At 37.4% G+C, this 22032-nt stretch overlaps 2 protein-coding genes across 4 annotated transcripts; one reads left to right on the top strand and one right to left on the bottom strand.

The window, feature by feature from the left end:
* The first annotated feature begins 713 nt into the window (after positions 1-713).
* hapln3 (hyaluronan and proteoglycan link protein 3) lies at positions 714-8080 on the top strand. Its single transcript, XM_083559946.1, has 5 exons — positions 714-852; positions 1355-1514; positions 1677-2048; positions 4702-5007; positions 7110-8080. Exons 1-5 carry the CDS (start codon positions 823-825, stop codon positions 7394-7396), a joined length of 1155 nt encoding a protein of 384 aa, XP_083416072.1. The 5' UTR covers positions 714-822; the 3' UTR covers positions 7397-8080.
* Positions 8081-9780: 1700 nt separating this feature from the next.
* Positions 9781-21820, bottom strand: acanb (aggrecan b). 3 transcript variants are annotated; one of them, XM_083561743.1, is made up of 16 exons: positions 21657-21820; positions 19331-19410; positions 18730-19113; positions 18338-18512; positions 17862-17989; positions 17477-17770; positions 16973-17362; positions 16628-16811; positions 16278-16402; positions 14482-14775; positions 13078-14334; positions 12764-12919; positions 12592-12674; positions 12320-12467; positions 11890-12072; positions 9781-11254 (listed from the first exon to the last, which is right to left on the bottom strand). In XM_083561743.1, the coding sequence occupies exons 2-16, from the start codon at positions 19401-19403 to the stop codon at positions 11184-11186; spliced, it is 3945 nt and encodes a 1314-aa protein (XP_083417869.1). In that variant the 5' UTR covers positions 19404-19410; positions 21657-21820; the 3' UTR covers positions 9781-11183. The 3 variants fall into 3 exon arrangements, with proteins under 3 accessions (XP_083417869.1, XP_083417868.1, XP_083417870.1); XM_083561742.1 differs by having other exon boundaries at positions 16628-16817; XM_083561744.1 differs by having other exon boundaries at positions 19331-19792; positions 21657-21783.
* Between the last annotated feature and the right edge of the window lie 212 nt (positions 21821-22032).

Below are 22032 nucleotides of genomic sequence, written 5' to 3' on the forward strand. Positions count from 1 at the left end.
TAGCTTTGGATTCAATTTCTTGTTTTCCTTGTGGGTAAATGGTGATGTTTTCATTTAAAGTATAATAAAAACACAAACATACAAAAAACTATAAAGTTTTTTTTTTTACATTTACTGGAATTAGAGAAAAAGCATAATTTAGAAATTTGACTCTTGATAAGGAAACACTTGTCTATGAAAGAGCTTTAAGAGTACTTTATACATGTACTCTTACAGTGATGAAGCAAAATGAACAATGAATAGACATTTTACACATGAAAAGCGAAATATAAATGACAAAACAGGGTGGCACAGCTGGTAGCATTACCACCTCTAAGCTCAGAGGTCACTGCTTTAATGCTGAGCTCGTGTGGAGCTCATGTGCATGTTCCCTGTCTGCCTATGTATGTTTCTATAGGGTTCTCTGGCTTTCTTTGCAAAACTCCTGCAATGGACTGCTGGTGTATTCATGCCTTTCAACTCTGGGATTGACTCCACACTAACACAATCGGTACTCCCAAAGAGAAATGAATGAATGAAACAATGAAAAGCCATTTTTTGGGGGATTATGTTCTACGCATGTGTTTGTGAACACACTTAAGAACTGAACAGTAGACATGAATTAAGGACTGCTTTGTTTTAGATCTTTTGTTTCTTGATTTTTTTTTTTTTTTTAACCTTCTGCCTGTGCTGGTGTTGATACAGTGTAAGCTCGTGCTCGCGAGCAGCGAGGATGCCTCCGTGACGTCACCGCAGCTCTTCAGCCACGCGCGGAGGGGGAGCTCGGGTTTTAAACCCGGGCGGAGCGTGAACATGTGAACACATGAGAAAACAGTTCAGAGAATGCACCGAGCACAGCATCGTCTTCAGTCGGTAAGCAGCTCTTAATTAACCAAAAGCAAGTCATTCTTTTGTTGTTATTTGTGACAGTTTAAGAAATTAGCACGATTTCGCGTGAAATGCGTTCATTTCTGCATGCAGTTTTGAGAGAAAAAAAAGCAATAATTGTTCGGTATAGGCGAGTATCCTATACACCTACACAGTAAGAAGAGAACGTCAAAATGAATGCATTAACAAAAAATTGCAGTTTGCAAAAAGAAAAACACTTTATTTACCCTGTTTGTTAGAGCTTCATATCTGGCAGTCAAATGTTCTATAGCCTTTGTCTTAATGTAAGTTCAGGTCAAGTAGATTTTATTGTTATATAGCATTCTCTTAAAAAAAAATTAATAAAAATAAATAAATAAAAACACTGCAATCAAAAATAAGAGCAAAATGTGCAAAACATCATATCTGTTATGAGTGCAAGGTAAAATATTAGTGCAGAAAACTGTAAATTTTTAAATAATGGTTTATTATACGTGCTCTTGTGTAGGATGTTGTTTGGAATAGCAGAGGTCTGGTGAAGATGAGGATGAAGCGCCCTCTGCTGCTGCTCATGCTGCTGCATCTTGTGCGCGCGAGTCAGACCCTGAGATACTCCAACAGTTTCTACTATCAGGACTTGTCACCTGATGGCAACGGAAATGGAGAGAGTATGTCTAGCTGTGTTACCTCACATTATCAATTTGTTGCATCTAATAATAAACAGTGTTGCAGTTTTGCTAAATTAGTTATAGTTAATATTTTTTTGCATTGACATAGCTATATATAATGTCTTTCTGGCCCTTATTAACCTTCTCCTTAACCTTTCCTAGTATACTTCAGTGGTGTGCGTCTTCACGTGGAATCTCCACAGGCATTGGTGTCTGCTGTGCAAGGAGGCAACGTGACCCTTCCATGTGTATACCGCTACGAGCCGGAGGTCAGTGCACCTCGCAGGACAAGGGTGAAGTGGTTCTGGCAGCCTAGCACAGGTGAAACCAAAGAGCTGCACGTCATGGCAGCTTTTGGCTCCCGTCACAGGAGTTACGGCGACTTCCGGGGTCGTGTGCGCCTACGCCGGAGCACTCCGGGTGACGCGTCTCTGGTCATCAACCCACTTCTGAGTGACGACACTGGGCGCTACCGCTGTGAGATTATAGACGGCTTGGAGGATGAGAGCATCACAGTGGATCTTCAGTTTCGGGGTGACGTAATTGTCTTTAAAACTCATTTGCAACATAAATAGTTGCTGTTTTTTATTATTTAATAGGTATATTTTAATTTAATTTGAAATTAGGGATCATTTCATCAGGTGCACCAACTATGTAGGTTGCATTGTTCCCTGCTGAAAAAAAACCTAGTGGACAGTCCAAATAGGACTGATAAATTTACTAACATTTAAGTTATTTGACAGATGCCCTTATCCCGAGTGACTTACAATTGAGCAGTCGATGTTTAAGGGACTTGCTCAAGGGCCCAGCACTGGCAACTTGGTGGTGCTGAGATTTAAGCTTATGACCTTCCAATTCAGTGACCAGTACCTTCAACACTGAAACACCACCTCCACTACTGGTTCTCATGTTATGTCTGGATTCCATTAAAGACCAATAGAACACAGAATCACTGACTTACGTTTAAATATATATTTAATCTTGAATATGAATATTATTCCCAATAGTCTATTCTCTTCATTTCATCTTGTCTCTCAGGTGCACTACAGCAAAACTGAGTGTAAGTTTAGGTTAGAGTTTCTATCCAATCAGATTTCAGCCATCATATCTCATCCTTCTGGGGTCAAAGGAAACTGCCGTAAGCCCTTTACAATTCCTGGAAAAAATGTAATGCATGCAAAATAAATGTACAAAGATGCACGGAAAACCCAGGCTAGAGCTGATGTATGTGGGCAGGCAGCTGTGGCTGCAATGAAAGGAGACTTGTTGAATTGTGTTAATTGGGTCTCTTGTTTTAATAACACCATTATAACCCTTTCGGTGATGCTCTGTTTTACTGCATTTCTGAATAATATTGATGGTCTCAATAGCCATGGTGTCAAAAACACATCACTAAAGGCCTAGGTTGGAAATGTACAGCCCACCCTGTTTGAAACATTGTAGATCACATGTTGGCATCTACTGGACACCAGTTCAGTTCACCAATATTTTGGCTTGCAGATTTTGTAAACAAACAAACAATATAATGAAAACCATTTAGTTATCTGTTAACAGCTGATGTGTTGTACTGGTATTGCTAGTGGAAACCATCAGATTGATATAATAGTTGCTTTTTTTTCAGCAGGGTAGGTCCATATTTACTGAGAAATATAGTTTGTTGGTATCCTTACAGGAAAATTTCACACTGAAAATTTTCTTTATTCAAGAGACATTTATACCACACTGATGTCACAGCGCATCATAAATTTTTTTTTAACGCAGTTTAATATTTTCTACCTACTGTCTTGGCCGATTCCTGCACACCAGTCAGCATTCTCCTATCATGCAACATCTACCAACAAGAAAGGGTGAAGACTAACAATTTCTTTCTCTACAACACACAAAGCCATTCAACTGCAACTTTTCAATTTGCTGCTTGTTATCAACAAGCAATGCAACACACTCCAAGTGCTATCTTCTCTTTTCCACATACATGAGCTTACAAGCATTCAGTATTAGTAGTATTAATTATTGTGTGCCGTAATTCCTAGCCAGATAACATGGCCGGTTTTGCTCATGTTGCACTTCCAGCTATGGCTGTGGTACGGAGAGCAAGTTTGTACAGTCTCAACCTTAAGTGATAATTGTAAGATTTGCTGTTAGCTTCTCAGAACACAGAACAAAAGCTTCTTTTTTTTCTCACTTTGTCAAAGTAGAAATTTTGGAACCAGTTTTGTTTAAGCAACTAGAAAGACCCTTTCATCAGGTAGTTGAACTGCATTGTGGGTGATGTAGAAAACAATAAGCAAAAAAGTAAAAATAGACCAACATGCTCTACATGAAAGAATTTCCTTATTTCTTTTTTTTTTTTTTTTATCTAATCTTTTATATATAAATATATATATATAATTTTTCCCATATTTAATATTCAGGTTTGATTTTTCCAGTAATTTGCCAGCCCTGTGTGCCCTGTCTTTTAGTGGATATGATCCATTATACCTTTGACCAGATGTTATTAGTACATCAGGTACAGCTAGGATTTTTAAGCACCACAACAGGAATGCTATGGTCAGAAAGTACTGGAACAAATATGGGACTTGATTATGACTAATGCATTATCACATGGAACAATCTATTAATTGTCTCTCATTGTAGATTTATAATATTTATTAGGACATAGTGTTCAGTGGGCACTCACAGTGTTTATAAAACCTCAGCACAACTGGTGTGCCTGATACATTCCAAGGTCAACATGTTCCAAGGTCACCCCCATATAAGTAACATAAGTACTGTTTTGAGATTGATCCACCAGTGAAATAATACCACTGGTGCATGGTCCATGGTAGATGATGCATATGGCGGTCTCTTTCGGTGGATGAAAAAGAGAGAATAGTAGAGGGATGATGACATAATGTGCAGAGGAACAACCCCAGAAGGGCTACAATCAGTAATTACATGCCTACAGTGGTACCTAGTAATTATATACCTACAGCTGCACATATTGTACATTCTGAAGACATTGCTTTCTTGTAGTTTTTACAGACACTGCTTTAGGACAGCATCCACATATAGTATCACTATACTGTACTAAGGGGATACTCTGAGATACTGGGAAATGTATAATTTTGCATCAACAATTTCAGTATTGGGTGTGTAACTATAGTGTTTTTAAAATGACTTAAAATCACAGTTTGGTTGCCTCCCACAGGTATAGTGTTCCCATATTTCTCTCCTATGGGTCGCTACCAGTTTAACTTCCAGGAAGCTAAAGATGCATGTGAGCAGCAGGGTGCTTGCCTCGCCACCTTCGAACAGCTGCTTGCAGCCTGGGAGGAAGAAAATCTTGACTGGTGCAACGCTGGTTGGCTGGCTGATGGGACAGCACAGTACCCTGTATCAGTGCCTCGAGATGCCTGTGGTGGTACAGACCTGGCACCGGGTGTCAGAAGCTATGGCGTACGCCACAAAACTCTCGACCACTTTGATGCCTTCTGTTTCGCTTCTTTGATCAAAGGTGATCACTATGCGTTATTTCCTACGGCTGTGCAAAAGGATTTATGTCGCACATTCACCTTCCACTTTTTCAGGAACAGCTGTACACCTGCTTTATGCAGTGAACGAATCAGCCAGTCATTTCTGTTTCACGCCTGTCAGCCAAAAACAGGAAACTGAGGTCACAGGTTTTACCAATTTTCACTGCAAAGTTCAGATTAAGCTTTGTCAAATGTAGCCTCAGATTCCTCTTCATGGCTGACAGAAGTAAAACACAATGAAATCTCCTGCTATTTTTGCCTATTCACCACACATTTAAAAATGTTGTGTTTGTTCTGCAGTACTATTTTGCTTACCATGATTGTAAAGCATGAGGTAAGCAGTCCTCCTGTCAACTCAAACAAATCTGACCTTTAGGGATATTTTTGCCTAAAAATGCCAGAAAACTAGTAATATTTGTACTATTCAATCCCATTTGAAACAAACAGCTACATTCAAAGTTGCTAATATAATTCTGGATATTTTGATATCTTGATATAAACATTAACTGAAGCTCTTAATCAGCTAATTGGATAAGTGCATAAATGAACAGGGGTTTATTGTTAAGTGGCCAGTAATTGTACAGTATCTACCTATATAATATACACTCTTGGAATATAAAGGAGTACATCAAGGGTTCTTTAAGGATTCATTCAATAATTAATAGTTCTTAGCATCTACTTGGACCATTGTCTGATAGGGAAACACTTACACACCTTATACTAACCATAAGCCTTGAATTCAATATTTCTTTGTCCTGCAAAAATCTGAGCAGTTTTAAAAAGCACTGAGTTTAACTCTTGAAAATGTATTTTAATAGAAGAAACTGCTCTGAGATTTTTCACTGTGGAAAAAAAAACCAGCAGGTGTTTTTACAGAATTTGAAGGAGCATATGACTCATTACAGCTGGGGCAAAAATTGCATCTCCACCCAAAGGCTGAGCTGAAGAGCCAATTGCGCCTCTGATGAAACCAGCAGATCATGCATATCAAATACACCCTGGCCTTCAATGATTAAAAAAATACAACTGGCCTTGGCTTTGATATCTAAAATTCTCATGAGTCTCAGTCTTCAAAGAGCAAAACTGTTTTCAGATTATCTCCAGCGATAGTCACCTCTCAGGAATCTGTTCTCTGGCTTGCATCTTTTCCTGAGCTAATTAGTCTAACGTTACACATCATTAGATCTTTGACAAGCAATCTGTTTTAAAACTCAGACTTTTTTGGATGTAGTCAAGGATGGAATTCATTCGCACTTAGTCGAAAATGATGGTTTGACTCTTTTGCCTATGACAGACTTCAGCTGCGCGCTCTTACTATGAAAGGTACAAATATAAGTGCATCTTTATACCTAACTAATGCTGGCAAATTTATACATGCACTAATCCTACAGGCTTGAACACATGACTAAATTGTATATGTATACTAATAATAACGTTAATAGTACATTTTAATATTTCCAAATTTTAAAAAAGAATAATTTTCTTGACACAATTTAAAAACCATTAAAAAGTTGCTTAGAGACCACATAATACACATTAAACCACTGAATTGGTACTGTGTTATAATACCGAATTCTCTTTCAATCTGAATTGATTTATTAAATTGATTAAAACAAATGGTAATTATATGTACCATATGCTAATTATTTATTTGTGTTTGTTTGTGTAAGGTTGTGAGCAGAGTTGATGCAAGAATGCTATAGATGATATAGACTAAATTCCCACTAAATGTACAATATAAAATATAATTAGTTTTAAAACAGACTAACTTTAATAATATGCTGGATTTTATTTTTTTTTTTTTTATTTATAGCATTGAGAATTGGGGATGATTATTGTAGCCTATTATTTAGATAACCCACGTTGTTTTTAGACTGATTTTTCATTATGAAACTGCGCTTCAGTAATTTCTTATTATTCATTTTTAACTTAACTATTATGTAATATAATATAATAAAGGTATAAAGGCTCTCTTGTGAGAAATTCCTGAGATATTCTGCCCTGATCAGCTGTATAACATCTGTAACCTCTGTTTTAATGATGACAAAAACAAGCTGAATGATTGTTCTGTTCCTGGTTTTAGGTGAGGTTTACTTCCTGCATCACCAGCATAACTTGAACTTCTCTGAGGCAGTGGAGAAGTGTGTGCAGGATGGTGCTCAGATTGCTAAAGTGGGTCAGCTGTATGCAGCTTGGAGGTTTGCAGGGTTGGATCAGTGTGATGCTGGGTGGGTGGCTGATAAAAGTGTGCGTTACCCAATTACCAACCCCAGAGCGAACTGTGGCCCATTCGAACCTGGAGTGCGGAGCTTCGGCTTTCCTCCCCAGCATTTAAAATATGGAGTTTACTGTCACAAAGTCAGATGGTGATATACTGAAACAACTTTGGTCATCTGTTTTTAATTTCATTGAACACAAACGCCTGGCAGATTGTGTATGCTTTGGTCAGTCACATTCAAATTTTTGTATTTCAATTAAAGGGTTTTAGAACTGTTCCCATTCATCTGCAAATGGTTTAGCATGGATTAAATGGACTTAATTGTTTTCCACTATTACTTTAACTGATTTTATACATATATGTATAATTAAACATTAAACCAAGTGTTGCTCAGGGAATAGGTCTGCAAAAACTGCCCTTGGTATGCAATCTCACATCAGCCATACCAATGTACATTCACTGTGCAATACATGCAGTGTGTTCTGCCATCACATGTATTATATACACACACCCACACCCACACACACACACACACACACACACACACACACACACACACACACACACACACACACAATCTTTACATTTCACACACATATAGGTGCAACAATGCAATCCATTATTAAAGGTAATTTTTTACCCAAAGGTCTGTGATATATTTTTGCTCATATGACTAAAAGCTTTTCATATGTGTTATTCTACATATAGTTAATTGTTTAATTTCATTAATTCTGTTTATCCCATAATTCATGCATGTGTTTATTACAGTTTGTTTAGAAAGAAAAACAACATGCAAATGTTAACTATCATTTCAGATAATAAATTTTTTTTTTAAACACATTTTTAGTGGTTATTGCTGCAATAATATTGTAATCATTTATTTTCAAATATAACATGGCATGATGGTGCAGTGTGTTATGTTGCTGCCACAGGCTTCCTGGTTTGATCCTGAGTTCAGACTCAGTACAGATTTTTTCTTGTTCTTTTTGGGTCTGTGTGGGTTTTAACTGTGTTTTCTGGTTTCCTTCAAAAACATACTAGCAGGTTGATCTGTGACTATAGGTGTGAATGCGTGTTCAACTGTGTCTGCATGAGATAAGATGAGTCCCGATACCACAAGACATGTAGCCTTAATAAGTCAGAGCTGTTTTGGCAGCACAATTTAGCCATATTTTTAAAACTGATTAAAAGCTGATCATCGAATCTGCTGCCACTATTATAAATTACCAGCTTTGTCATTTTATATATATCTTTATCTACGTCTATATGTAGTTGACTCACAGCTTTAAAATTATTGTACAAATTTCATGTATTTAATAACCATGTGCTCATCAGTCAAAGGGGTCCTTAACTTCATTTTATCTATTAACATATGGAAGCTATTAAATGCTCCTATAAATGAAAATAAATAATCAGTCCTCTTTAGGAACGGTGCTGTGAGGATTGGGCAGCAGTCGAAGGCGGGGGCCTGCTTAGACTGCTGCCCCCGCGACCCGAATTGTGGATAAGCGGGAGAAAATGAATGGATGAATGATGAGTCCTCTTTAGGCCAGAAATCCATTACAAACCAAGGACTGTTTTCAAAAATCACATTACTAATGTTTGCAATATGGACAGGATGGATCATTGCCAGGGTCCCAGCCTTTTTTGCAAGATTTTGTGTCATGTCATAGGGTTCCTCTGAGAACTTCAGTTTCCTCCCACCTTCCAAAAACATATGAGAAAACAATATGTAGACTGGGGACTTTAAATTGCTGTATAAATAGATGTGTTTATGGTGTTCTGACATGCCATACAGTGTGGATTCTTATTTCATTTTCAGCATTCCTGATTACTTTCAAGTCGGACTAGGATAAAATGGCTATTGAAGATTAATAAATGACCACAAAAAAGGGATCACTGCAATGACGGTGATGATGATGATTATGATGATGTTAATTGTGAATTTTCCACAAATGTATTTCATAGAGTGAGCAGTAGAGGGCACAATAAACTCTTGTGTGTAAAGAATCTTGGATGATGGATGAGGGATATAAAGCCGGGCACACACACAGAGCCTTTGCTGGACTTCATACTCGAGCCATTACTTTGAGATTTACTTTTATACATTTAGGCAAATATAATGACTGGTCATTTTCTTGTTTTTCTAACTCATAGACATCCTATTTTACACCTGCTTTCCCAATTATGAGGGTTGCATATAATTGGGGGTGATGTTAGAATGAAAGGACACCAGTGTTTCTGTCGTTTTTTTCTCTGTGGTGCTCTGCATGAAGGTGAATATTGTTACCTATGAAAGACATGTTCATGGGCCTGTTTTTTCCTCTGAGATTTTTGAAGATAGGTCTATTCAACTAAATAAGCTGTTTATGCAGAAATCATGCAGGGATGAATGAGTGCAAATGGGTGATACAGTATGTCTAAATAGTAAATGATACTTATTTACAACTGGAGTTATAGAACATCATACAGCATGTGTTGTTATTTAAAAAGTCACACAAACAACAAACAATTTAAAATAGACATGTAACAACTCTGGCCTTTGTTTCTGTTTATTCAGTGGACACAGGTGTGGCACTCAGATAGCTATGAGCTCAGTGTAACAGTAGACAGCAAAACAATGGCATATAAAAGTGCAGGCTATTACTCTATATGACTAAAATACAAACCAGTGCAATAATCACCGCTTAACTTACAGAGAGGGTTCTGGGTTATCCCAGCTAATATTTGGCATGTGAACATGTTAATATTTGTTCTGCCATCTTCCAATTTTGGAATATATATATATATATATATTTTTTGCAGGTAGCTCTATGCAATCCTAAATCTCTCTGCAATATAAGCACAGCTTCATATAGGGACCAGCTTTCCGAAATGAAAAGACAATCAAATGTGCCTCAAGCTTCCAGTCCTTAATAAATAATGCTTTTTGTTTAAGTTGTTGAAATAAATCATGAATGATAAAATCCTATTCAACAGCAACAGAAGTAAAACGGATGTTTTCACTTTTCACACTCACTTGCTTTCTGTGATAAAGCTAGGCGTACAAACAAAAGACAAACAACAAAGGACGAAACAAAAACAAAGATCGTGTCCTCAGAATTAATTAAAAATAATTTTGAGTTTATTATATTCAGCTGTAGTCACTGAAGCCTTTTGTCTTTTTATATGTGTTACTCTAATGCCCACCCTACAATCACTCACTCACTTTTATGAAAAAGCAGACAATATGATGCAAAACCGGAGATATGAAGTGACAATGTCACCAGTTGAGCATTAAGAAATCTTTTCATGTAGTTTGTTACCAGGGCTTCATTTTGTTCACACAATATATTCAGCTTGTTATTTATTAAAACTAAAAGATTATCTACATTTTTTTTCAAATATATATATATATATATATATATATATATATATATATATATATATATATATATATACAAAATTTTATTTATTTTTTTACTTTTACCGACTCTTGTAACTACATGGTTTTGAAATTAATTTGATTGTAGTTACTGGATAATTCCATGTAGTAATAATATGCTCAAGCTTGAATAAGTAAAAAAAAACAAGTTGAATTTTTAAGGGGTTAACTTTGGGTTAAACATTGGATTGAATAAGAAATAAAACTGCTTAATGGTGGGAAGATTTTCTTTCCTTGAACTTTAACTCAGAAAACTTGCTCATTCTTCTTTTTCCCCAACAGCAAAACACTGAGCAACACTCGAAAATAAATCAGCCAGGCAGACTACAAAACAGAAGGAAATGTGCATCATTGTATAAAGTGGACCCTGTTACCGAGGCTACTGGATTTCTTCTGGGCAAAATAAGACTTGTGCAGAGATGTATTTATTTATTTATTTATTATTTTTTTAACTATCAACAGTTCTCTAGATGATTTGAAGTGCGTGCCTTGTGTCCTGTGCAGAGGACCATTCTTCATGTTCGACTGCTGACTGCTTTGGAATGCCTTTTAAGGGATCTTTTTTGAAGTCTGTTGTTTGTGGTACCTATTAATTCAAGAAAAATAACATGTAATAAAAACCCATGGTAAATTGACTTTTAAGAATGAAGTATCTTTTAAAATAAAGTAAATCTATACAGTATGTGTGATATGTTGTAATTACAATTTTGGGGAAAGGGTGGACATAAATAAATGACCAAACTATCACATAACAACCCTTCCTACACAATATGCTATGATCTAGACATATAATAACAAAAGGCTAGTCAGACTGGACTGCTATATTTCATGCATAATGTGAAGTGAAATCTTTACATATCATAGTTAAATATTGCCCAACACCTTGCTAACATTTTTTTTTGTGAATACAAACATGATGTTTTAGCACAGACAATTCATTTTAGTAAAGGATCATGAATATAGCAGAGTTTTTTCTTCTACAAAGAAACTGAATTAGTTATGTCTGTATTTTACTTTAGTAATGGTACTTTGAACTTAGTCATTTGGGTTTCCCAGACTGGAAAGCACATTAGAGCTTTGATTTTACTGATGGGTCTGTTAAAAAATGTATCCACAAAATGTTGATTAGTCCACCCCTGTAATTTGTACAACAGCTCTACCAGTATAAAAAGTACAGTAGTACTCAAATTCGGTGTTTGTATGTGGAAACTTTAGACTCACTTTCTACACATTCCACTTGAGGCTCTTCCCATTGGCCATCTGGCATGCAGCGTATCACAGAATGGTGGCGCTGTCTGAATCCAGGGTCACACTGGTAGCGGATGACGGAGTTGATTGGGTAGTACTCCCTACTGTTTCCTAACATCCTGGCATTTTGAACCATCGGAGGTATGGAGCATTTGACTGGATGAGAAATTTGAAAGGATAATTTTGTTTCTATGATACTGAAGGCTTTCAAAAACATAAAACTAAACTCTCAGGGTCTTCTGATCAGGATTTCGCTTCCACTTTTGTAGTACGCTTATTCATTTGCAGATATGTACTGTTGTATATTAATCTTCCTTGTATTTTATTGCATAAATAAGATAAAATTTAGTATAAAACTTTGTAGCATACTGTGTCATGTATGTGGCAACTATGAAGTACTTACCAAGTGTGCTTTTGCATGTGAAGGGCAGATGGTAGTTACAAGGCACCTTAGTCCACTGGCCAAGCTCAGTCCTAATCATTGCTACACAGTCTTCTGCCTCATTAATATTTAAGCTTTCTGACTGGTTTGGTCTCCAATTTACAAATTCCTGAAAAAAGCTGACAGTTAGTTGTTAGGCTAAGTCATAGATTTATGCAGAGCGTTTACATTTCACTGTACATTAGTAAAGTCATTCAAGGGTTATAACTAAATTATTAAGATTAAGACCTCACCAGAGGGCTTCCATCTGTCCAGTTGAACTCATTTTGCTGGTCTCTGTCACTGAGTCCAATCCACTGGTATTCCCAAATGTGACCTAGGTAGGTTTTAAATTGGATTCATAGTGAGAACCGCAATAATACAATCATAAACAGATTACATCTAACAATGTATTTCCATTCTTACTGTTGACAAACATTTGCTCTTTCTTGAAAGTGATGCTAAGCAAATGAGAGTTTAGCTCTTGGCAGTGCTGTTCAGCAGATGTCCAATTCATCCTTTCAGTAAAGTAGATATAGCAGCTGCCTTCAAATTCCACCCAGCTGTCTGCACATCCATGTGCTGTTAAAATATTATCCAGGGTCAGTTTTATTATTAAATGAGCAGGCTAGCAAAATTGAATATTGGCTCAAGTTTAGTTTAAGCAACGATGTGGTTATAACTAAAATGGCTTATGATTTTTACCATAGGAAAAACTTAACAATAAGTGACTGTTTTACCCTCAGTAACAGTGGGATGGTCCATGGTGGATGGCATCAGGTGCACTGCCAAAGGACTGGATGTAAATGTTAATGTGGTTGTACTGGTGGTATTGATAAGTGAAACATCAGTGCCATTAACACCCTCCAAATCTAGAAGCATTTCATCTCTGCCATGTATATCCTCTTCATGAGAAGGACCAGAAAAGAAAACAGTGGATTCATAGGTTTTGTTGTGAATTTCACTAAATTCAGATCCATTCATGATATCGCCACTATGGATACCACTGAGTCCAGGGCTACTTAAGACATCACCACTAGGCACTCCACTGAATCCAGAGCTACTGATGACACCATCACTGGGGACTCTACTGAAACCAGAGCCACTTATAACAGCACCACTGGACACTCCACCAAATCCAGAGGCACTTATGACAGCACCACTGGTCACTCCACCAAAACCAGAGCCACTTATGACATCACCACTGGGCACACCACTGACTTCAGAGCCACTTATGATGTCACCGCTGGACACTCCACCAAATCCAGAGCCACTTATGACACCACCACTGAGCACTCCACTAAATCCAGAGCCACTTATGACATCACCACTGGGCACTCCACTAAACCCAGAGCTACTTGTTATGTCACCACTGTGGATCCCACTGAATCCGCTAACTTCTGGTTGCCTTCTAACAAATTCTTGCTCTGTTTTTGGCTGTGGAAATGGTATATAGGTCACTACATGGTCAACCAATATAATCCTATCTCCACTGCCAGACCCGGAGGACAGGTCACCAGACCCACTTTTATCCTGTCCAGATCCATCACCTGATCCTGAATGGTCTCCACTGATGTCGCCAGATTCCATTCCCGAGGTATAAATTACTGCACTTCCGTCCAATGCTTCTTGAGACCCTCTTATGGAAGATCCCTCTGCAGAGAGCCTTTCTACACTGTCCTTGAAGCTGACAATGATGCCTGAGCCATCATGACTGTCATCAGATCCAGACACACCCCCACTGGAGTCTGTGCTGCCTGACACATCTCCACTGGGGAAGCTAGTACTGGAACCTTCAGCAGAAGAAAGGCCACTGCTGGATGCATATCCACTGGAGGAGCCAATACTGGAACCTTCAGCACTGGCAAAGCCACTAATAGATACATCTCCACTGGGGTGGCCACTGCTGGAACCTTCAGCAATGGGAAGACTATTGCCAGATACACCTTCACTGGGGAACACACTGCCAGATCCATAATAACTTCCTGCCACAGATTCTGGAGAGACAAGAAGAGGAGTTGAAGAATGTAACAATAAACATTCACTAACTAAAATATAAGTTTTATTGTACTGAAATTGAATAGATGTTCAATGTTGATCTATGTCCTTTATTGTTTTGCTCTTATGTGACCTGCATTTAATACCTCTTATACAGTAAGCATCATATTTGGAGTAAATGTCTGGAAATCCAGTCTGGTCAGGGTTAGCATAAATAGTGTAAACTCCTGTTTTATTTGCATTACAGCTTAGATATGGCATTTGAACTGGGTAGCGGACACTGCCATCAGACAACCAGCCTGGGTTACAGTTATGGAAGCCTTGACTCCAGGCTGCATACAACTCCCCTGTTGTAGCAAGGGTGGCATTCTGGCTATGGCAGTAATCCTCTGCCTCTTGATAGGTGAGGTTTGCCAAGGAATTGACGTGGAAGACGTCCCCTAAAAACAATGAGAAAATAAATATGTTAATAGGTTGAACTTTATAACACATTTTCAAAGGTATTTATGAAGAAAATAATTATGTGTAAGTAGTTCTTCAATAACACTCACCTTACTCCTATTAACGACTAGGAACTACTAGTAAATTCACAATGGACCTTATATAACCCCAAGTTTATAACACTAGGTGCTGTGTCAAATGTAAATAAAACCAGAATGCAATGATTTGCAAATTTGATAAGTTAAAATATTATTCACAATAGAACATATAAAACATATCCCACGTTAAAACTGAGGAAATGTACCATTTTAAGGAAAAAATATAGTAGTTTTGAATTTGATGGCTGCAAAATGTCTGAAAAAAGGTGGGAAAGGGCCCAGGGAAAAATTAAAGAACAGTTTGTATTTCACTTTGCCTCAGTCTATTTTAAGTGAGCTTTGGACAAGAAAAGACTGTGGCATTTCTGGATCATGTTCACATATGGCTTCTTCTTTGCATGATAGAGGTTAAACCGGCATTTGTGGATGACACAGTGAACTATGTTCACAGACAATAAGTTCTAGTGGTGATTCTACACCCATTTAGTGATTTCAATTACAATACAATGATGCAGTGCCACCTGAGGGCCCAAAGATTACAGGCATCCAACACTGCTTTTTACCCCTGTCCTTTGTGTAGAGATTTTTCCACATTCTTCTTTTCATGATATTATGTTCTGTAGATGGTGAGAAATCTTCGGAATTGTATGTTAAAGAACATTATTCGGGGGGGGGGGGGGGGGGGGGAATGTCTTTAAAATGTTACATTTGCTCTGTTAAAATTTATTTTATGTTTTCTATGTACTATTGTGAATAAAATATGGGTTAATGAGATTCACAAATCATTGCATTCAGTTTTTTTTTTTACAGTTTACACAGAATCCCAACTTTAAAAAAATTGGGTTTGTAGTAATTACTGAGCCTTATATCATCTTCTTCTTTCCGCTGTTCCCATTAGGGGTCGCCACAGCGGATCTTCCGTCTCCATACTACTCTGTCCTCTACATCTGCCTCTTTCAAACCAACTACCTGCATGTCTTCCCTCACCACATCCATAAACCTCCTCCTTAGCCTTCCATTTTTCCTCCTGCCTCCTGGCTTCATCCTCAGCATTCTCCTACCAATATACTCCATGTCCCTACTCTGCACATGTCCAAACCATCTTAGTCAGGTCTCTCTCACTTTGTCCTCAAACGTCCTACATGCACTGTCCCTATAATCAATTAGTGAGTTTTATATGCAAGTTTATATACAATATATATATAATATGCCATTGTGAGATCTTAAGACACTTGGCATTAACGCATTTGCCAATCTAAAGTCTAAAACTCCTGCTAATAAGCTAACGCTTTTCTATTTTACCAGTTGGAAGACCTTGAAAAATGTAACAATTTACCAATTAAGAAACATTTACTTGGTGTTTTACTTCTATATAGAAAAGATATTTGGCATTTTAATCATACCCTTTATTTGGTTGATGTAGCAATACACATCATAGTGTTCATGTGCAGGCTTAAACCCATGAGAGATAACCCCTGAAGCGTGCTGTTGATCTCCAGGGCACTCCTCAGGATAGGCATTAGGGTATCTTTTAAGAAAGAAAAAAGTTAAAACAGGAGTAACTTAACACTATCCATAGAAATGTGTTATTGCTAAACAAACAAAACAATGAATTATAAAAAATTATATAATTAAAGAAATTGTTATTCCTATTAATCTTTTAATGCAATCTATATAGGCAATTCACATGGTGTTTTCTCAACATTTCATGCTGTGGTTGAATACATAAAGAATGGTATTAAAAAAGTAAGACCTGACAGACTGATCCTGGAGCCAGCCAGCATTGCATTGATGCAAGCCAGCCTCATAAGCTTTCTGCAACTGATTTGGTGTGGCTATTTCGGCTCCCTGCTTGCGACAAATCTCCTGAGCCTCATGAAAGGTAAAAGCATAATGCTGTAAACCCGATTGGTAGTAGAAGACCACTCCTTCAAATTCTGGAACTTGGGGAAAAAAAAGATAATGTTGTTATGATGTTATCTAATCATTTCTAGAATTTTCAGGTTTTAGAACCCAATTGATTGGAGCCTATTCTGAGTCTAGACTAGATTTATTATTCTTATATATTTATGCATTTCAGCCGCTTGCACTCACTTACCAATACTGGCATTATCTCTGGGTATCTCGAAGCCCAGAGCAGGACGTGCTGTAGCTACAGCAATAACATCATCACTTTTTGTGCTAGAAAAGGAAGGGGGTGTTACCATTGTGGTAACCCAGGGCTCATGAGTTATCAACTCCCCTCGAACTTCACCCCCAGTGGTGACACTTTTAGGAAAGGGGACTGGATTAGAGGTGATGGTACCCACACTAAACTCTGAGTCTGTGGTCATGTAAATATTAGGTACGTAGGTATGGAGGTCTGTGGTAATTGAAACATCAGGTCCTATTGATTGGAAGTCTGTGGCCATGGAAATGTCAGGTACTGGGGTGTGGAAGTCTGTGGTTGCATACACATCAGTGTAAAGATCAGGTACTTCATACTCTCCTGAACAGTGAGAAAAATTCATCACTTGCAGCGGTGTATTTTCATGAATAACAACTATTATATCAAGTAATAATAGTACAAAATGACATATTGAAAATGTAACCAATTTTTTACCATCAAAGCAGATGACATCAAAGTGGGAGTCTGGTAGGGGGTAACCTGTCTGATTTGGAAAACGGTACACAGTCCGTACACCCAGGAGACCCCCACCACACTGTGGGCGGGCGATGTTGATAGGGTATCTCACACTTCCATCTGCTAACCAGCCAGCATTGCACACATCCATTCCAGCTTTCCAGGCCAAGTAGAGTTGCCCTGTGGTGGCCAGTTTGGCTCCGAGCTTCCCACACTGTTCAGATGCCTCAGAAAATGTAAACTTTTTAATAGACATGGAGTAGAAGACTCTGCCTAAGGATAAAATAACAGAATTGTAAAATAAAAACACAAGCATTGCATGCAGAGCATTTAATAATTATCTATATAAACATTTCGTTATTACCAGACATCTTCTCTGCAAAGCAATACACATCGTAGGTCTCATTATCATCTCTAATTCCATATGTACGTATACCCGGAAAATCTTCCTTGTCTCCCCAGCAAGGCTCCCTTGGCTCATGAATGGGATACCTGAGATATAAATGAATAAAAACATAATAATAAAAAAATTATAAATTCTACTATCTATTTAAATGTATGAATTATATTATTTATTATAAAATTGTCCAAAAACAATTAGAAGAAATGGCAAAGAACTGTTACTGTTAGGTAATGAACAATTTTTTTTTGTTTCACAGAGAACTGCTGATATTCAGCAAATCATTTTTAACAATTTACCTATGGGATTAATAAAGTATTCTGATTTATGATTCTTTATTTTAGAATCATAATTAGAATACTTTATTAATCCCATAGGTAAATTGTTAAAAATGATTTGCTGAATATCTGTATAAAAGGAAATAGATTGAAACACAATACCTGACAGTTTGATCTGAAAGCCAGCCTGCATCACATTGATGAAACCCATCATCATAAGCAGCTTGAAGCTGTTCAGGGGTTGCAATAACAGCACTGTTCTCGATACAAGCTGTTTTTGCCATGTCAAAAGTCAAGCTATAGCGACTGGTTATGGGCCGATAGTGGAACACAATGCCTGAGAATAAAAAAAGAGTGCCACCTTAATTTTCCACAGGTGCCAGCAGCACAGAAAGAGGCCATATAAAACAAGACATAATATCTATTTAGGCTTTTGAAAGATATTTTCTTTCATCATTGTTTACCAGTTTAAATGATAAAACACAGAAATATAACCACAATATCAAAATGTCAAAATAATATTGTGTGGTTTCACCATCAGGCTCGAGTAGTACCTTGAACATTCATCTCCACTGAGTCGTAGTTGTCCTCAGTGTCCTGAATTACCTCACATCGGTATGTCCCAGAATCGCTGGAGCGCAGCTCTGAGATCTCTATAGTGACATCTGTGGTAACTGAGGGATAGTTCACCATGGCCACCCGGTCCAAATAATGTGGCTCAATGTGTACTGCTCCCCTAAAGGCCACAAGTATAAGGCTTATTTTGCCTTGGTAAATGTAGCTCCACTTGATGCGTTGTGATAGTGGAGCAACGTTAGTTGCTTCAGGATTGTAGACTGCGTTGTCCCGAAAATAACAGGGTATGACCACCTTCCCGCCTAACAGGGGGCGTAGTGGCTGCCCCATGGGGATGCTAACACTGAGGGTACTGTCCTCATCTGGCAAGACACATTCACTAGCCACTGTTACACATTCAACTACAGTAAAACACAATATAAATCACAGTTCTTTGTAATAACATAATGTCTGGTTTCTATGTTATTACATTACAAATTTTTACACATGCATGTATGTCCAAAATAGCCCACAATAATTATTCGTTATGCTCCAAAATAACCCAGATCCATAGCATAGCAATGAAAACTAATTACTCACCATTTATCTCTCCAAACATTATTGTTGCTGAGGAGATGCTGAGGCAGGCACACAGTAGAAGAAAAGCAGCCATGGTTCACCTGTTGACCAACACAATGCAATACACCCCTTTTGAGAGATGTTATTTCTCATGCACAATAATGTATATTACATGTATAAATGTAAGTGAACTTGCATACTGTAGCTCATGACTACGAGAGAAAAGATTGTCAGCTTAAAAATGTTTAATCATCCGATATGTTTATTTAAAGCTAGAAATGTATTACTGCTTCCCATGTACATTAGAAAGCATAATTTATTTAGTGATAATGGCTTCTCTGTTTAAAAGTGACCGCCTGGCTATAGCACAGTTTTTGCCTGAATAAAACTCTTTTAAATGCACTGAGCAACTTTCCTTTGGCAGGATCCTCACGGAGCTTTCTGTCTCAGACTCCTAATGGTACCGGAAGAAGCTGGTGGTTCCTGGCAAAGGATCAACGGAATCTAAATCAACTATCAAACACTGATGCCAGTATTCTATTGAAATTTCCCTGGTTTTATCTTTTTAACGGATGTTAAATGTCTTTAAAAAAAAGCTATTCAGTTTACTGTGAACCACAAACTACAGGCTACCTACAACTAAATATATCACTACATGTAAAACACTCCAGCTTACTGTTTAGCTGTACAAATTAAATCACATTATTCAATAAACGGTAAGAATTAGAAATTAGAAATTACACATTTTAAATAGTAAGTATTGTACTGAAATTCGGGACATGTAAGCTGGAGACAGAAAAACATTTATTTTTGATTGTGTGATGCAATCTGTTTCAACTAATATGGTAATCCAGGTCAACGCCTAACACCTGGCTTTTAGAGGAAACACATTGTCTGAGCTCCACACCCTTTGGGACTTTAGGGCTCACTTTCCTCACTGTCAAAGATCATTTGTGATAAACTTTAGTAGACCAACAGTTTTCTTACTGACTGTACTGTCATTAATTAAAACAAGCTGATTATCACCTGATTTGCTAACTTTAAAAGGACAACAGCGTTTATTTGTCTATTACTTTAGGCAAAACTTGGGCCAGAGTTGAACATATTCAACTAATCTAAAGGGAATTTATTATCCAATAAAAGCAACAGCTGCATGAACATTTTTTCCCCCTCATGTTAAATGATTGCCAGAGAGCAGACAGAATGTGTGGAATTTGGAGAATATACTAAATTGTTAGAAATCAGATTTTTAAGATAGCTTCATGATAAAAAAAACTTTAAATAAAATTAAATTAAAAAATTTAATAATTTTATTATATATTAATACAATTCCTTAGTCAGTTATCTTATAAAATGGTCATTTTATCTCAGTTCTAAGGGTGAATTGCATGTCCTTAACTACTGGCTGTCTAGTCAGCAGATATTATGGGCAGTTATATGATACATGCTGACTGTGTCAGATCGCACCATTTCTACAGTCTCTCCTCAGTTAAAAAATGCATCTTCACGTCTAGGCTTGTATTCAGAGCTCATCGGTTTGGGGAGGAGCAAGGGGTTGAGCTACTCTACAGTGTCTTCATTCACACGGAGTGGTGTGTTCTTTTCCCATCAGGTAAAAACCAATAAGCAGAGTTCTGTTCGAGCATGGGCTGAGGCCAGACTGATGGCCAAGGCAAACACCTTGCTGTGTTCCAGAGGAGACTGTCACCCAAAAAAACAGCCCCAGGAGAGCCACATTCTCAGAACATTCACGTACACATATACGCACACACACACATTCACATACCCACACCACAGGCTGGATCAGATTGCTGATAAAATATAAATCTTAAGTATATAAATGTGAAGCATTTGGAAGCACCTGTTCATATTAGGTGCATATGCAGGTATTAGTTTCATACTGCATAGTGTATATACTGAAAACATAATTGTAATTTTAAGATTTAACACTTTACATCGAATACTCTTATAGATGTGATTTCCCTCTATCTAAAAGTTGCTTACTAGAAATGAATTGTTGAATGTTACACCAAGATAGGAAAATAAATATTGTTTATGCAGAAAGATTATTTATATTTATCCATCATCAATCTGGTAAAAAATGAATCAAATGACATTAAAACTATAATAATTACTGCAGATTCTAAATATAAATATAAATCCTAATAGTTAACTAAGAAGTTACAATAAAAAGGCAGTAAATAAATAAATAAAGTATTAGATGGAGAAAACGTTTGAAAGACAAAGATCTATTTAAATTTATCATTCTGATTTATATGCATATGAGAAAATTACTTCAAATAAAACAAATATAAACCAATGTGCAGATCATATCATAAAGACTTACCAAATTGCTTCTGTCCTTTTAGCACGTTTTCTTGTTGCAGTGCTCCTTACAATGACCCAGGCTTCAGAGCAGCTTGCTGTTGGTTTGCTGTACTGCTTGCCTCCCCTGTGTGTGCTGGGAGCAGAAAGAGGTCTTATTCAAATTGGGCACAAGTTTAGCAAAGTGACACAGAGAGAGAGAGAGAGAGAGAGAGAGAGAGAGAGAGAGAGAGAGAGAGAGAGAGAGAGAGAGAGAGAGAGAAAGAGAGTGAGTGTGAGAGAAAGAGAGAGAGAGAGAGAGAGAGAGAGAGACAGACAGACAGACAGACAGACAGACAGACAGACAGACAGACAGACAGACAGACAGACACAGACAGACAGACAGACAGACAGACAGA

This window comes from Silurus aristotelis (assembly GCF_946808225.1).
Source record: "Silurus aristotelis genome assembly, chromosome: 14".
NCBI lineage: Eukaryota > Metazoa > Chordata > Actinopteri > Siluriformes > Siluridae > Silurus > Silurus aristotelis.

Coding starts and splice junctions, on each gene's coding strand:
- hapln3 (XM_083559946.1), top strand. CDS start 823: ATGCACCGAGCACAGCATCGTCTTCAGTCG. Junction 853..1,354: donor CACAGCATCGTCTTCAGTCG/GTAAGCAGCTCT, acceptor GCTCTTGTGTAG/GATGTTGTTTGGAATAGCAG. Junction 5,008..7,109: donor TTTCGCTTCTTTGATCAAAG/GTGATCACTATG, acceptor TCCTGGTTTTAG/GTGAGGTTTACTTCCTGCAT.
- acanb (XM_083561742.1), bottom strand. CDS start 19,403: ATGGCTGCTTTTCTTCTACTGTGTGCCTGCCTCAGCATCTCCTCAGCA. Junction 14,335..14,481: donor TGATGCTTACTGTATAAGAG/GTATTAAATGCA, acceptor TTGTCTCTCCAG/AATCTGTGGCAGGAAGTTAT. Junction 11,255..11,889: donor TCAAGTGGAATGTGTAGAAA/GTGAGTCTAAAG, acceptor TTGAATTAATAG/GTACCACAAACAACAGACTT.